This window comes from Myotis yumanensis, unplaced genomic scaffold (assembly GCF_028538775.1).
Source record: "Myotis yumanensis isolate MYYU_CA2020_CCGP unplaced genomic scaffold, mMyoYum1.0.hap1 SCAF_11, whole genome shotgun sequence".
Lineage (NCBI taxonomy): Eukaryota > Metazoa > Chordata > Mammalia > Chiroptera > Vespertilionidae > Myotis > Myotis yumanensis.
In genome coordinates, this window is record NW_027223762.1 from 10,816,234 (window position 1) to 10,831,721 (window position 15,488).

At 47.0% G+C, this 15,488-nt stretch overlaps 1 protein-coding gene across 1 annotated transcript in view; it reads right to left on the reverse strand.

Annotated features, from left to right (window-relative positions):
* Positions 1 to 13,428: 13,428 nt before the first annotated feature.
* Positions 13,429 to 15,488, reverse strand: part of KIF3C (kinesin family member 3C) — a 32,190-nt gene continuing 30,130 nt past the window's right edge. The window contains exons 6-8 of the mRNA XM_070428833.1: positions 15,294 to 15,402; positions 14,945 to 15,117; positions 13,429 to 14,723 (exon numbers count right to left, since the gene is read on the reverse strand). Coding sequence (XP_070284934.1) covers positions 14,630 to 14,723; positions 14,945 to 15,117; positions 15,294 to 15,402 — 376 coding nt within the window. The 3' untranslated portion in view covers positions 13,429 to 14,629. The remainder of the gene's footprint in view (positions 14,724 to 14,944; positions 15,118 to 15,293; positions 15,403 to 15,488) is intronic.

Consider the following 15,488-nt stretch of genomic DNA (forward strand, 5'->3'; position numbering starts at 1 on the left):
TGGTCAAAGCAAGTCACGAGGTCATCCCGATTCAAGGGGCAATGGCTATAGACCATGGTGCTCTTATGAACAAGATAGACAGGTAGACAGAATAATTTGCTTAAATTATATACTCAAAACAAGATCAAGCATGAATGTGACAGACACAAAGACACACTCTAGAGTGAGCCCCCTTCCTCCATGAGTCACACTCCTATGTAATTCTCTCTCCTTGAAAACCCATGCCTTGATTCTTGCCTGTAGATTATGGCAAAGGTGACAGGATAGTCACTTCCTTAATTAGGTTATGTCATTTAAAAAAAAACTCCATCTTGCCTAGCCAGTGTGGCTCAGCGGTTGAGCATCAACCCAGGAACCAAGAGGTTGCCTGTTTGATTCCTAGCCAGGGCACATGCCCTAGTTGATCCAAAGTGGGAAGTATGCAAGAGGCAGCCAATTGATGTGTTTCTCTTTCATTGATGTTTCTATCTCTCTATACTTCTCCCTTTCTCTCTCTTTAAAAATCAGTAAAAACAGCCTTAGACAGTTTCACTCAGTGGATAGAATGTTGGCCTGCAGACTGAAGGGTCCCAGGTTCAATTCCAGTCAAGGGCACATGCCTGGGTTGTGGGCTCGATCCCCAGTGAGAGGTGCACAGGAGGCAGCTGATCAATAATTCCTTCTCATCATTGATGTTTCTCTCTCTCTCTCTCCCCCCCCTTCTTAGAAGAAATCAATAAAAATATATTTAAAAATAAATAAATAAAAATCAATAAAAACAGGGCTTGGGTCCCCTCCCTGCAGCAGGAAGTTTTTCTGTAATACAACTGTTTTCACTAAAAATAAAAAAAAATCAATAAAAACATATTTAAAAAACAACAAAACAGCCCTAACCGGTTTGGCTCAGTGGATAGAGCGTCGGCCTGCAGACTCAAGGGTCCCAGGTTCAATTCCGGTCAAGGGCATATACCTTGGTTGTGGGCACATACCCAGTGGGGAGTGTGCAGGAGGCAGCTGATCGATGTTTCTCTCTCATCAATATTTCTAACTCTCTATCCGTCTCCCTTCCTCTCTGTAAAAAAATCAATAAAATATATTTTTAAAAAAAACAACAAAACAAATAAAACCTCTCCATCTTAGTCAATTGAACTGAAAGATCCCCCTGCTGGCCTTGAAGAAGCAAAGTGCTAAAAGTAAACTGCCCACAAGAGAGAAGATCGTGTCCCTTTGTCCTACAACTGCAAGGAACTGAATTTGACCAATAACCTTGTCAACTTGGAAGAGTACTCCAAGCTCCAGAAAGGAGCTCCATCCAGATAGGAGTTCCAGAAAGAAACATAGTCCATCTGACACCTTGATCACAACCTTGTGAAACCTCAAGTGGAAGATCCAGCTAAGATATGCCTGAACTTTTGACCCATGAAAAATGTAAGATAATAAAACACATTTTGTTTTAAGCTCCTAAGGTTGTGGTAATTTGTTATGCAGCAATATACAACTAATACAAGTGAGTAGGAAGCTGAGGCCAGCCACTGTGATGGAAAATCACAGTCCCTCACCCTGTTTCCAGACCCGAGCCTGTTCCCACATCCAGAGCCCATCAGTTGATGAAGATGCTGACTAGTGAGGAATGACCCTAAAATGCTGCAATAAGTATATACAATAGTGACTCTCTTAATCTGCCACAAAAGGATTTATGGCATTTCCTGGAATAACTGAACACTGGGGGAAAGGGACTACCCATATTGTTTTTAGATCTCTGAGTTGACAGTGATACCAAGTGACTCAAAACTCCAGCGTGGCTCCCTACTGGAGGATCCACTGGATTGGACCACTTGGTTCTCACGTGAGGGCTCAGTAACCGCGAGGGTGCAGGTCTGACATTCCTCAAAGATGGAGGTGAGCAACCGAGACCAGAAAAAAGGTTGGCCGAGGGTGAGGAGGATCCAGAATGAGTGGTAGAAGAGGGAGATGCTAAGTAGGGGAAGCGTAGTCAGTAACAGGATTGAGGCTGGTTCTACTAGTAACTTGTTAGTTATTGCCACTGGCTACCACCTTGACGAGTCAGTGCCAAAATGGACTTCATGCGGGATATAAGTAGATCGGAGTGCAACCAAGTGCATTGGCACCCTGTGCCTATCCCCTTGGCATAGACCTCTCTCTCCTCACTCTGATGGCTTTTTCCTGCCAATACCTGCAACCCTGTGCCTGCTGGCTTTCTCTGGCCCGAGGTGCATATTTAGCCCACCCTTGGGGCCAACTGTGATTGCCAGAGTGTTAATGCACTCAGCTCTCAAGCAGTGCCTGAAAGACGTCAGTGTATACATACCCAGCCTCTATGCTTCTCTGGGGACAGCTCGGAAATGCGCCAGTGGGACTGAGCCCTGTGCTCATTAACTCCTCTGCCAGGCCTCCTCTTTTTGGTGTTTCCTTTCTTATTCCCTGAAACTTTCAGGGAAGAGCTTTACTCTGGGAGTTAAAAAGTTTGAATTCAAGCACCTGTAGCTATGAGATCTGGGGGGAAATGAAAAGAATATTACCTGCTAGCATAGTGGTCCCTCATGAGAATTGGATGAGATAAGGCAAATAAAAATGTTTTGTTGTCCTGGCTGGTGTGGCTCAGTTGGTTGGAGCGTAGTCCCGCACATCAAAGGGTCCTGGATTCAATTCCCGGTCAGCAAACATGCCTGGATGGCGGGCTTGATCACTAACTGGTAGGGGGTTTGCAGAAGGCAGTTGATCCATGTTTCTCTCCCTCTCTTTTCATATCTCTCTAAAATCTATAAAAACATATTTTTTAAAAAATAGTTCAGCCCTGTTTGAGTACCAGTATTTCCATTTTCCATGGAGACTTCTTTTGGAGAGAAGCCGTGGTTATGGTACATCGTAGGCCCAAGAGTCAGGGATTGGGAGCTTCTGCTAGGCTTCACCGAAGTTCCCTGAGGAGCCTTCCCTCACTTGGGATCTGTGTCCTAGCTGCAGCGTGTGAAGATTCCCCAGGGGTCCTGCCTGCCTGCCTAAGGCCTAAGCTTCCTTCTTGTAAAGAATAAAGACAGGCCCTGAGGAGACTGGCCTTCTGCTCCTCTGTGAGGCCAGGAGCTGGCGCTTCAGCAGAGCCCTTAGCAAGTATTCTCATCGTTCAGGTTGGCTTTCAGCAGGATGCCCTGGAAATAAACCTGTGCACAACCATAAGAAATGTCAGCTCCTTTGTTGTTGTTAATCCTCACTCGAGGATATTTTTCCATTGATTTTTTTTTTATAGAGAGTGGAAGAGAGGGGGAGAGACACAGAGAAACACGTATGTGAGAGAGACACATGGATTGGTTGCCTAAGGCAAACGCCCTGAGTGTGTGTTGGGGGGTGGGGGTAGGAGGGTGCTGAGCAGATTTTTGTGGATGACCTGCTGCTCTCCCATCCTGCCGGCATTATTGGAATAAAGGCTCATACATGGTTCAACCCAGTCTTGTTTAATTGGCTCAGGCAGTGACAGGCAGCCTGGACCCATTGGTTGTCCCGTTTCAGCATCACACTGAGAGCTTCTAATAGCAACAATCAAACAAATCAAATACCTTCAGATAATGGCAAGTGCTATGTGTTTAGAAAATAGAAAAAGGGTGATGGAGTGGAAGTTACCTGGTGAGCCTGGGGAAGCCTATCTGCGAAGGTGACATTTGATTTGAGACCTGCATGATAAAAAGGAGCCAGCCATCTACAAGCCTGGCAAAAGGGCATTCCAAAAACAAGGACTTAGCAAGTGCAAAGGGCCCGAGCAGGGGACAAGCACAGCCTATTAAGGAACAAAATTAAAAGTGCCAGTGGAGCTAGAGTATCCTGAAGGGGAAAGAGTGACACACAATTGTCGTAGAAACAGATAGGAATCAGATTATGGAGGACCCTGTAGGCCATTAAAAAAAAAAGTCCAGTTTCTAAAGGCCACTGTAAAGCCATCGGAGGGTTTTAAGCAGGGGACTCATGTAATCTTATTTTAACACATTTTAAATATAATTTCTTTGCTATGAAATATCTCTTTGGCTATGGTGTGGAGAATGTACCATGAGGTGCAGGAAGGGAGGTGAAAGAAAAGGTAGAAACTGAGAGGCCAGTTAGGTTCTTGCAGCTGCCTGGGCCAGATTTGGTGGGGGAGGGGATGTAGCCGTGAAACGGTGATAATAGTAAGCTATGCAGAAGTGAGGACTTGGTGGTGGGGTAATACTTAGCATAATGCTTTGCTCCTTGTAGGTCTTCAGCAAACGGTCATTAAATAAATGAATGAATAAAGCTCCCTTCCTTTCTGAAGTGCCAGGATTATAAACCTCACTCCACTGATGCGATGAAGAATACTGTCAGTGATCATTCCCAAGCCGAGTTTCATTTTGTAGTTGGTAACAGGGGTTTTTGCGAGCTGAATTCTGATAGATCCTCCCTTCCCCCAACTGGTGGGCGGAGTATGACGTAACCTGCACCCTGGAAATACCTGAGTACCTAACCAGGCACCTTATATGGACTATACATTGAACCACCAATCCACACCTGCCAAATGCCCTAAGCCCTTGTTCCGATATGGACCATACATTAAGCCACCAATCAGCGTGCGCCGAGTACACTAAGCCCCCATTCCTTCCCATTCCGCCCCTCAAAAGGAGTGCCCACCTCTGCACGTGCTGCTGTCCTCCCCTTGCGAGACAGCCCGACAGGTCCTTCTCCTCTAATAAAGCCTGTAGTCCTGGTTTTCGGCCTCGGTCCGATTTTTCAAATTCTAGCTCTCTTTTAAAAATATTTTATTTGCCATCCTCCCCCTTTTTCAGATAGAATTCTTTTCCATTTCCAAAGCAAATTGAGTGGGGGTGAGCTATTTCCCTGGGAGGTAAGGAGTAGGTTGGTCTCAGGGGCTCTGGTTGCTGGGAGAGGCTGGGAGGGAGGAGTGATTTTTCCCTACTGCACTGAGGGCAAAAAATCAATGTATTCCTTTCTGTCATTTTCACCAGACTGTTTCATTATCCTTTGCACTGCATCCCATCCTACTAGGACAAAATGCAATCAAAACATGGATTTAATTGGACAAGGGGAAAGGGCCGCAGACACTGCGTTGTCAGTCCTGTGACATACGGCAGCCCTGATCTCTGCAAGAACAAAGGTGAGTCAAGCCCCTTTTGCAGATCAAAGGGAGCTGCCATACTGCGCCACTGACCCGCTTGTTAACTAATGGAAGAGGATGTCTGGAACACACTTCGCTCCTCACATGCTCGCCAAGCCTCTAGAATTCTCTGGTTCTCCATGGTTTTAACATTAGGTTTCAAAAGTTGCACACACAGTCATAAAAGCAGAAAACCCGTTTTTCTTTGCAGAGGTGACAGTGAAATTCTTGCACCAGTTGAAAGGATTCCAAGGTCAGCTTTCACTTCCTGTAGCTCCCAGGACCCAGGAGGGCCAGAGCCCCGCTGGAGCACAAAGCGCTTCCTGCTGAGCTCCTTCCAGCCCCCCACCACGCGGTGCTGTTTGCGTATTGTCCTTTCTGAATGTGACTGTGTTTTCCAGATGACATCCCCGATAGCTCTCTCACCTCCTTATCACTTTTCTGCAAACCCATTTCCTCTCTCTCTCATGTATTTTAACCAACCAAATACAAAGCCAGCCCAACTGCAGAACTGAAGTCGGTCGTTTGTATGTTTAAGTATTATTTTATGTTCTTCAGTCTTATGTTCTTAATATAAAATGCAGAGAAGTAAAATATATTATCATACTACTCAAAAATAAAAGTGTGTGTGTGTGTATCACAATTTCCCATCCTGTGGGCCTCTGGCCCTCGGAAGAAAGAAAGAGAGAGAGAGAGAGAGAGAGAGAGAGAGAGAGAGAGAGAGAGAGATGGGTGTGTTAGATCTGATCAAATAATTGAATTGACACCCCCTCCCCTGGTAACTGACCTTTAGATCACTTCACAACAGACATTCCCTTTTGCTTAGCACTGGCTAAGACCACATTCCACTTGCTAAGACCATTATATTTCCCCTCAGGACCTGGCCAGAGAATTCTCCACCCAGAAAAAAACACCCACCTAGAGTCTTTAAAATCTCTAACTCCCCCTCCCTAGGTGCTGGCCAGAATTCATAATTCTTTACCCCTTTTGGCCTCGTGCATTCCTCCTTCAGTGACCCTAACAGTGGGGAGCAAAGAAGGAAGGAAGGAAGGAAGGGAACATGCACTTGAATTTCCCCTGGGAGAACAGCTTAATTGCTTCATCAGACTTTATACCTATTTTTAAATAAAGATGTTCTTTAATCAGCTATATTCCAGGGTTGGCACCAGCTCAGGAAAGGGGAGGTCACAGACTAGACCTCAGATATGACCATTTGATACAATTTTTGAAAAGTGATTGTTTGAGCCCTGGCTGGGTAGCTCAGCTGGTTAGAGTGTTGTCCTGATACTAAGGTGGCAGGTTCGATCTCCAGCCGGAGTACATACAAGACTAAAAAAATTTAAAAAGATTCAACCAATGAATGCAGGGATAAGTGGAACAACAAATCGATGTTTCTCTCTCCCTTTCTCTCTCTCTCTCTCTCTCTCTCTCCCTTCCTCTCTCTCTAAAATCCATCAATCAAAAAAAAAATGTCTGTTTGTGTGAATACGTGGGATGTGGGACTCTGGAAACTGTTCATCTTCTCTCCTGTGGAGACCCAATGCCTGGCTATGTGAGGATGCACGTGTTCGAAAGCCAGGCATGTGCACAGGGAGCAGTAGGTGACGAGCACGCTGGGTTTTCACGTGCAGCATTCAGAAGGAAGTTCTCCCTGACTATTTGATTGGTAAGCCCCTGGAGTAGGGGCAGTTCACACCCTTTCTTCCTCCTCTTGTGCTTTTCTAAATTTGCTTCAGCACACAGAGAGGAATATTAAATCGGGGAGGGTTCCTGTTTCAAACAGAATGTCTCCCCCGACTCCCCTCCCTTCCTTTCTCCCTTCCTTCGTAATTCCGTCAGAAGCCATGAGGCACAGCCCTGCATGGCAGGGGCCTGGCAGAGCCGGTCCGTGCCCATGTGAGGAGGCCAACTGAGCAGGGTGGCAGCTCCGTGTGGGTCAAGAAATTGGCCATCTACTAGGGCACTGGGCAAACAAGTAACTACATTGAAGTTAATGGGAACCAGGTCTCTCAGCTGTCAGAGAAAGGAGTTGTAAGTATGAAAACAGGAACACTGGAATAAACCCTGATACTGGGTGGGAACTGGAGGGAGCAGTATGAGCTCATGGTTAGATAGGTAGAGCTAAAGTAAACATAATTATATAGTGTGTGCGAGTGAGCAAGTATGTGTAGCCTCTATATATTCATCCTGAGCTCTGTCCACTGAGAGAGCCTGGGAGTAGAGCCGGTCTTTAGCAATAAACACACCATTCACCACTAAAGGGACTCCTTGGATGAGTCTGTAACATCTTCTTGCCCCATAAAGTAAGGAAGTGCTCAGAGAATAATGGAAACATTTCAGAAGAACTCAGAAGCCAGCTTGAAGGCACAGCCACGAACCAAATCTGGCATAATTTGAACATCAAATAATAATAATAATAATAACCCATTGAATAAAATAGGAATGCATGAGTCCACATTGATATAAACAAACAAATAAGAAGAGAAAGCAGTTGCTCACATGTTAATGTCAACTAATAAACGCAGAAGAAACAATGAAATTAAAAGCCACCATTTAGCAACCATATAGTAATAATTAATTCAAGCCCTAGCTGGTTTGGCTTAGTGGATAGGGTGTTGGACTGCAGACCAGAGGGTCCCGGGTTCTATTCCGGTCAGGGGAACATACCTCGGTTGCAGGCTCCTCCCCGACTGGGGTCGTGCAGAGGGCAACCCATGGATGTGTTTTTCTCAGATCGATATTCCTCTCTGTCTTTCCCTCTCTCTTCCACTCTCTCTAAAAATCAATGGAAAAATACCCTTGGGATAAATAATAATAATAAATTCAAGCAGGAAACATCAATGAGTATTCAAACTAGTGGATGAAATTTGGAGGAGTGGAATAGTCACATAGTTTCACAGTATCTCCTTGCCAAAGAAAGCCGGAGAGGCACCACCTTAATAAATAATCAAAGTTAAGATGACCATTAATAGCACAAAGCAATGTCATCGTGTTCCACCTGACGGGATACAGTGAGAAGACCACAATGCAGTGCATCACCTGAATCTAACCACGAGGATACCTGAATCCAGGCACAGCCCACACACTAACTGGCCTTTAATATTAATGAATGTTAAGGGCACAAAAGTCAAGAATGGATGGAGGAAGACTTCTAGATGGGAGACTAAAGAGACGTGACAACTAAGTGCAACAGACAACCCTGGATTGGATCCTTTTGTGGTGAAGGTCATTCTTGGGGCAGTTGGCAAAACTTGAACAGGATTTCCGTGCATGTGGGAGTTCTTAGTATGATTATTGCAACTGTTCTGTGAGTTTAAAATTACATCAAAAATAAAAATAGCCCAGCCAACATGGCTCCGTGGTTGAGTGTTGACCTATGAACCAGGAGGTCATGGTTCAATTCCCAGTCAGGGCACAAACCTGGATTGAGGCCTTGATCCCAGTAGGAAGCATGCAGGAGGCAGCCGATCGATGATTCTCTCTCATCATTGATGTTCCTATCTCTCGCTCCCTTCCTCTCTGAAATCAATAAAAAAATATTATAAAATAAAAAGAAACACACAACAAAAAATATAAACAGTGTGTCTCACTAGTAAGTCCTTGTTCCTCCCAGGCCCATCTCCCCTGATCACCATTTGTGTGCCTTTGGAAACCACTTTCCTTTTCTGGGTCTTCTTTTCTTTTCCTTATTGCAACTGGGAGCTTTGGGCGTGAATAAATAATCACTTTGGTTTTTCAGTCCAAACAAGTTAGCACCCTGTCCCCTCCCTCCACCCAGTGGTGAAGAAGCAGCAAGTGGTTGAGCACAGGGACCCCAGGGTCTCTGTGCCCTCAGTGGCTGTGTGCCCTCTGCCTCTACCCTCCTTGAGCACAGTCATGGTGTCTACACAGGCAGGGGCCCTGCTGCTGGCGCCTGCGGAAGGGCAGGCCCACTGTGAGCATGACTCAGAACCACAAATGGTAGAACCAAGATGCTCAGCCTTTAAAGAGGTTTCTTGGAATGAGTGGAGGTGCTCGTTTCAAATGCAGATTCCTGGCAAATCTCCTGGCACCATTTTAAGTGCATAAGTGGATAGACCCAGCTTGGCACAGAATCACAGATCCCATCAGGAACTTGGGTCTCCTTGTGTCTCTTCTCCATCAACCTTCACATGCTGTGCTTATTGCCTCAGGGTTGCAATATGGTTGCTGCTCCTTGAGCAAACCTGATCCAGTCTTGTCTACATTTGCATTTGTTTTCCCTCTCCTGGAGTCCTCTTCCTCCAGCTATCTTCATGGTCCTCTTCCTGACCTCCTGCAGGAATTTGCTCAGATGTCACCTTCTTAGTATGGACCTTAAAACTACAACCTCCCCCTCACCTTAGTACCTGGAACTCCCTAGCTCCCTTCTCTGCTTAATTTTTCTTGACTACACTTATCACCATTATGTGTACACTATATATGTGCAATATGTTTTTCTCTCTCTCCACCCTAGAATGCAAGCACTGTGTAGATAGGGCTATCTGTCCTTCTGTTCACTGCTGCATCTCCAGCACTTAGAACAATACTTGGAATATATGGGTAGCAGATGCTAGTTTTTTGTTCAATGAAAGAATATACTTCCAGAAGGAGAGATGGGAGATATCTAAATCAAGGAAAGCAAAATAATTTTCCAGAAATCCCTAGCCAACTTTCATTTACATCACCTAGGCCCGTGGTTGGCAAACCGCGGCTCGAGAGCCACATGCGGCTCTTTGGCCCCTTGAGTGTGGCTCTTCCACAGAATACCACGTGCGGGCACGCACGTACAGTGCGACTGAAACTTCGTGGCCCATGCGCAGAAGTAGTTATTTTGTGGAAGAGCCACACTCAAGGGGCCAAAGAGCCGCATGTGACTCGTGAGCCGCAGTTTGCTGAGCCGGTTTGCCGACCACTGACCTAGGCCAAAACCATGTCACATGACCACCCCCTGCTGCAAGGGAGTCTGGAAAGAGTATTTCTAATTGTGTGCACGTCCCTCCTTAAACAAAATTATTTGTAAATAAGGCAGAGGAAAGAATGGATATTGGAAAGGCAACCTATAATGCCCACCACATGGATCTACCCTGGACCTAATGAAGTGGAATCTCTGAGGGTGATAATTTTGATGCGGGTGAATTGTTGTAAGAAAAATGAACAGAATAATAGAATGAGCCATTCTGGGTGATGGACACACTAGTCATGGACATCTGTTTGGTTAACTGTTAGAGCATACTCCACCCTCCCTGTTATCTTTATCATCTTTTTTGGAGAAATACCTTTATTTGCATCCCAGCCCACATATACATGGTTACAGCAGGAGGACTCTTGGAGGTGTTATTCATATATCATGTTCCCACCCACCTGACCCAAAACACTGAATCAGAATCACATTACCATGAACTTGGCACTGGGACTGAGACTCTAAGTGTCTCCGGATGACTGGATCATGTAAACAGAGAGCTGCTGGCAGACATATCTTCTACGTCGTGAACTGGAGCAGCTGAGGCAAGAGCAGGAACTCCACCCAGAAGGAAATGTGGTGAAAGAGAGAGGGTCTTTGTGGTGTCTGAGGCCCTGGTAGTAGGCCATTCCTGAGGCCTGGTTCTGTTCTCACCCTTGGCATCCACTGCACGCTTCTGTGTTCTCATTTTGTTCAGGCCAGCTTAAGCGAACCTTTAGTCCTGGCTAAGAGTTTGCACACACACTCCCCACCCTTAGGCAATGAAAACAGAAGGAAGTAACTCTGGAGATCAGGTGCCCAGTCTTGGAGGAAGAAGTGAAACATGGCAGTTTCTTTATCAACAGTCAACAAAGGACTGGGCCACGGGAGAGTTCTTCCGGCCGCTTCGTGGAGTTCTAGAAAACCACCCTTGTCAGCCACACGGGTGAGCCCCCTGCTAATGGGGGGAGTAAGTGCTTCTAAAATAGAACTGGAGGTTAAGGGTCTGCAGATTTGGTTTTATTTCCAAGCACTCTGCCCACAGCTTCCACTACCTGCAAAACATGCAGGGTGCCTATCAGTTCTCCTGAGGCACCGATGGCTTGGACAGGTAGTGCGGCACAGAAGAAAAAATATGGGTTCTAGAGTCTCCAAGTCCAGCGTTATTACTAACTGTTAGCCAAGGCTCCGCACACCCCGTTTTATTGTGCTCCACTTTATTGTGCTTCCTAGGTGTTGCGTTGTTTTTGCAAATTAAAGGCAAGACCCTCCATGACAAAAAAGATTTGAATTCTCTTTATGATAGTAGTCTGGCACTGAAGCCATAGTATCTCTGAAGTATGACTATAGTCAGTTGCCCCAAATGCCACCTATAAACCAGCGGCAATTATTCCCACCTGGGAGGAAAAAATGAGCCTAACACAACACCTGGCAAATCCTGCTCAAAAAGCAGACCCCCCCCCCCCCCCCCAAGCCTGGAACCGTGTCACAGGCAGGGCTGGAGCCTGGTGTGGAGGCAGGGAGCCCCTCCAGGAAAACCGTCACTGCCAAAACAATGCTTCATGGCTGTGTTGTGCAACAGACCAACCTCGTACTCTCCTGGGAGTCAGGGGCTCTGTGTTTGTTTTCTTAGCAGCAACTACTTTTCATTTCCTATGAGACCTCCATGCTAAAGGGAGCCAATCGCTAGAACCCAAAAGGGAGGGAAAGAGGCCCTGGGAAGAGACCAAAAGGGAAAGGTAGTCTTTATTTTAATCTGACACCCACCATGTGCCAGGCGCATCTATGTGCTTTACCGTACACAAATCATTCGCTGTTTTAGCCTCTCTTGGCTGATAAATGGAGGCGCAGTCGGGGCAGAGCTGTCAAATACTATTGACAGTTTATCTGGACAGCATCTATTCTAGGCAGTTCTGAAATCTGCTAATAGTTCAGAATTAACGGGGTGGGGACGCTACAAGAACATGAACAGCTGCTGCCTTGGCTCTGGCACAGACTTCAGCCTGGAGCCTGGGACCTGCCTCTCAGCCGTACTGGGCAGACGGGTCCCCTTTTATTAAGCAGCCAGTCCCCTTTTATTAACTGCAGCTGGGCTCCCTGCGCCATTGAACCCACATTAGGAAAACAAGGGAGAGAGAGATGGGAGAAAATAAAAATGGGAGTAAAAGTAGGAAGAGGCAAAGGGAAGAGAAGGCCAGCAACCAACTCGGTAACGATACTCATTCCTTTATTATTGACTGTTAAGTTGAACAGGGCTGGGGCCTGCGGGCTGCTGGCAGCACCAGGGTGCAGGTGCATTTCTTGTCATCTAAGCCAAGGAGATAGAGGGCAATGTTTTATATATATATATTTATATATTACATATGTAATATTCGGGCCACTGCATCAGCTGTTGTCCTAAATAAAGACCATAGCGACAGACATGGAAATTTGGTCCTAATCAGGGCCCTTACTTTGTCAACCAAATGTCTGATACATCGAGAGAGAGAGAGAGAGAGAGAGAGAGGGAGAGAGAAGCTGAGATCCAACCACCCCAGTGGCCCTGTTCCCAGCATATCTTACGCTGAGTGTAGAGTATCCCCGGTGGAGTTAAACACACAAACACGCACACACATACGCACATACACAAAACTGCAGGCAGGAGCTCCTCCTCTGACCACACCTCGGGCCCAGCCCTCAGACCAGGGGCGGTGAACTTGGGTAGATTGTGCTATAAGACTGTGAGGGTCAAGTGACCAGACAATGCAGAGTCAATGTGTCCAAGTGCGAATGGGGTGACACATGCTGCTTCATCCACAAACGAGAAGGAAGTCACTGGGAGAGGCTGCTCAATGCAGACCCGGAGGCCCCCTGTGCCCAGGCCACCTGGGGGATTTGTACATACAACTCCTGTCCCAGCCTCAGTCGAATCAAGTATCTGAATTCTGAGTCTCAAATAATCTCTTGGGTTCTGATGAAAAAATGTTATATCCTTGATGGACAGGAGCAAATGGCAATTGAGTTTGCCCAACCATCTAGTCCAGAAATTTCAGCACAAATGGCAGCATATTGATTTAAAAAAACAACAACAAAAAACAACACAAAACCCATAGCTTGGTCCTCAGAGCAGAACTTGAAAAGTGTAAAAAGGGTTAATTTCCTGATGGAAAGAGAATAACCAGGCAATCAGCCCCACCGCCACCTCCCACACACTAAATTTCAGGCAAATCAGTCAATTTTATGATTTTATATAATGACTAAATTCCTCATCTTCTAGGAATTGCAGACTCCCACTAATAGGGCATTTTAAAATCCTAAACCATTGGTTTTCTCTCATGATTACCTCTTCAACCCTCCACCAACACACATACTTAAAAAGTCAATGAAAATTAATCTCTTTTCTTTTTTTGGTAGAAATTTACTTATCACTTGAGATACCTGGAGACATCTTGGGATGTCACAAAAGAAGACGGAGAGCACTTCCTTAGGGACCAATGTGCACAATGCCGAAGATGGGGTTGGTTAGTTTTCCACAAAACAGAGCCCAACACGTGTGACTCAGAAGCAGGGGTAATAGGCCAAGCTGGCAGATGGTGCCAGCTCTCCGTCTCCTGTGCTAAATGAAGGGGGAAGCAACAGGTTCCATACCTTTGTTTAGCCGGGGGGGATAATGACATCGCTCCCTCCACTATGAACTGGGACCCAAGCAGCTACAGGGAAGACATCTGAAGCAGGAAGGAGCAGCATCTCAAAAACAGGGAGTTGGCTTGACCACTTGTTGACCAAAGTTACTTCTCGGAGGGGCACAGACACAAAGGACATGGGAGGAGAGGAGGGACTTCCCTTGGTGACTGTCCACAGTGTCTCCATTACTGTTCCATTTCCTGCACGTCCGAGGAGGCAGCAACTGGTTGGTTCACAACTCCTACCCAAGGCTTGGGAAGGTGCGCAGGAAGCAGTCCGGGAAGCCATGGGTTCTTGGCAAGCTGAAGAGCATGGGCTGGGAGGGTGAGGTCTTTCAAGTCTTTGAGAAGGAGCCCAAGAAGCTGAACAAGGTTTTCTGAGGCCCAGAAAGTGCTGGGAGCACTGTCAGGCCCTCTCCTGTCCTCAGGGGCACCCAGCATTTTCCCAGTCCCAGAAGGTGCTTAGGAGCTGCTCACCATCAGCATAGGAGGAGATGGAGATTTTGGAGACAGGTAGAAAAAGTCCTCTCTTCTCAGGCACTGGCCACCTTCCCTTCTGGGGAGAACATACAGGGAGGAGCCTGAGGTCTGACTTGGGGGTGGGGGGGTCTATAGTCAGCAGAAAAGGAGGCTATGCAGTGACCACGGCAGGCTCAGGCGAGGGCCTCTCCCCCACACTAACTGAGCTCCATGAATAAATAACGTTAATTAAATAAAGGAGGCTGAGAAGAGCAGGCAGAGGCACGGTCTGCCAGAGTCTCACCCCCTCACACATACAAACACGCACATGCGCGTGCACACACGCACACACACACACACACACACACACACACACACCAAGCGGCAGATGAGATGATCCAGGGTTGGCAGTCCCATCCCAGGCGTCTGTCAGATGGGCAGCCTAACTGAAGGTTGTCACTCATGGTCTAGCACTGTCGCGGGGCGCAGAGCAGCGGAGGCCAGTGAGGCGTGTGCGGTGGAGGGTGGAGGCCGCTGAGGACTCTGGCACCTGCAGGGGGTGGGGACAGTGGGTGAAAGGGGAGGTTGGGAAAGTGCAGGAAAGAGGACAGTGAGGACCGTCCATTCCCTCACCCTATTGCTGTAGAAACTCCTCCCCCACAGCCCCAGTCATCACCCCCCTTCACACCCTCCCGGTAGCCCCGTAGCCCGTGCAGTCTCCCTGCCTCCAACCCTAAGGCCACTGCCCACTCTGGTCACGGTGGTACTGACCAGGATCTGGATTTTCGAACTTTTGATGTGGAGGGTCTTTCCAGAAAGCTGTCCAACCGCATGAGCCTCTCCATGTGTAGTGCACGGGGATCTTGGTCTTGGTCATGAGAGAACTCCATCTCGAAGACAGTGGGAGGGGACACATCCAACTCCAGAAACATTATGTTTTCAGCCTGTGGTAGGAGCATCATACCACACATAAGCAGCAGCCCATGACTGTACCTTCTGGGCACTCCGTAAACACCGGGTGTAGCAAGGGTGATGAGGTAGGTGGAGGCAGCAGAGGCTGTGAGCATCACCTCCCCTGGGCCCTCTCTCCCCTCCCCGCTTCTACTTTCCAGCTTCTTACCCTGTACCTGGGGTGGGACCCCATTGCCATGGCAACCCGAGCATACTGGCTGATAGGCCTCTTGTAGCCCACTGCAGAGGTTGGCCGCTTCTTCATTTGGCTGTTATTGCTGTAGGGGAGAGGCTATATTAGAATGGATTTCCTTCAAACACAGAGGGAAGATGATATTCTGAGAAAGTAAGTATCATTCAGGTA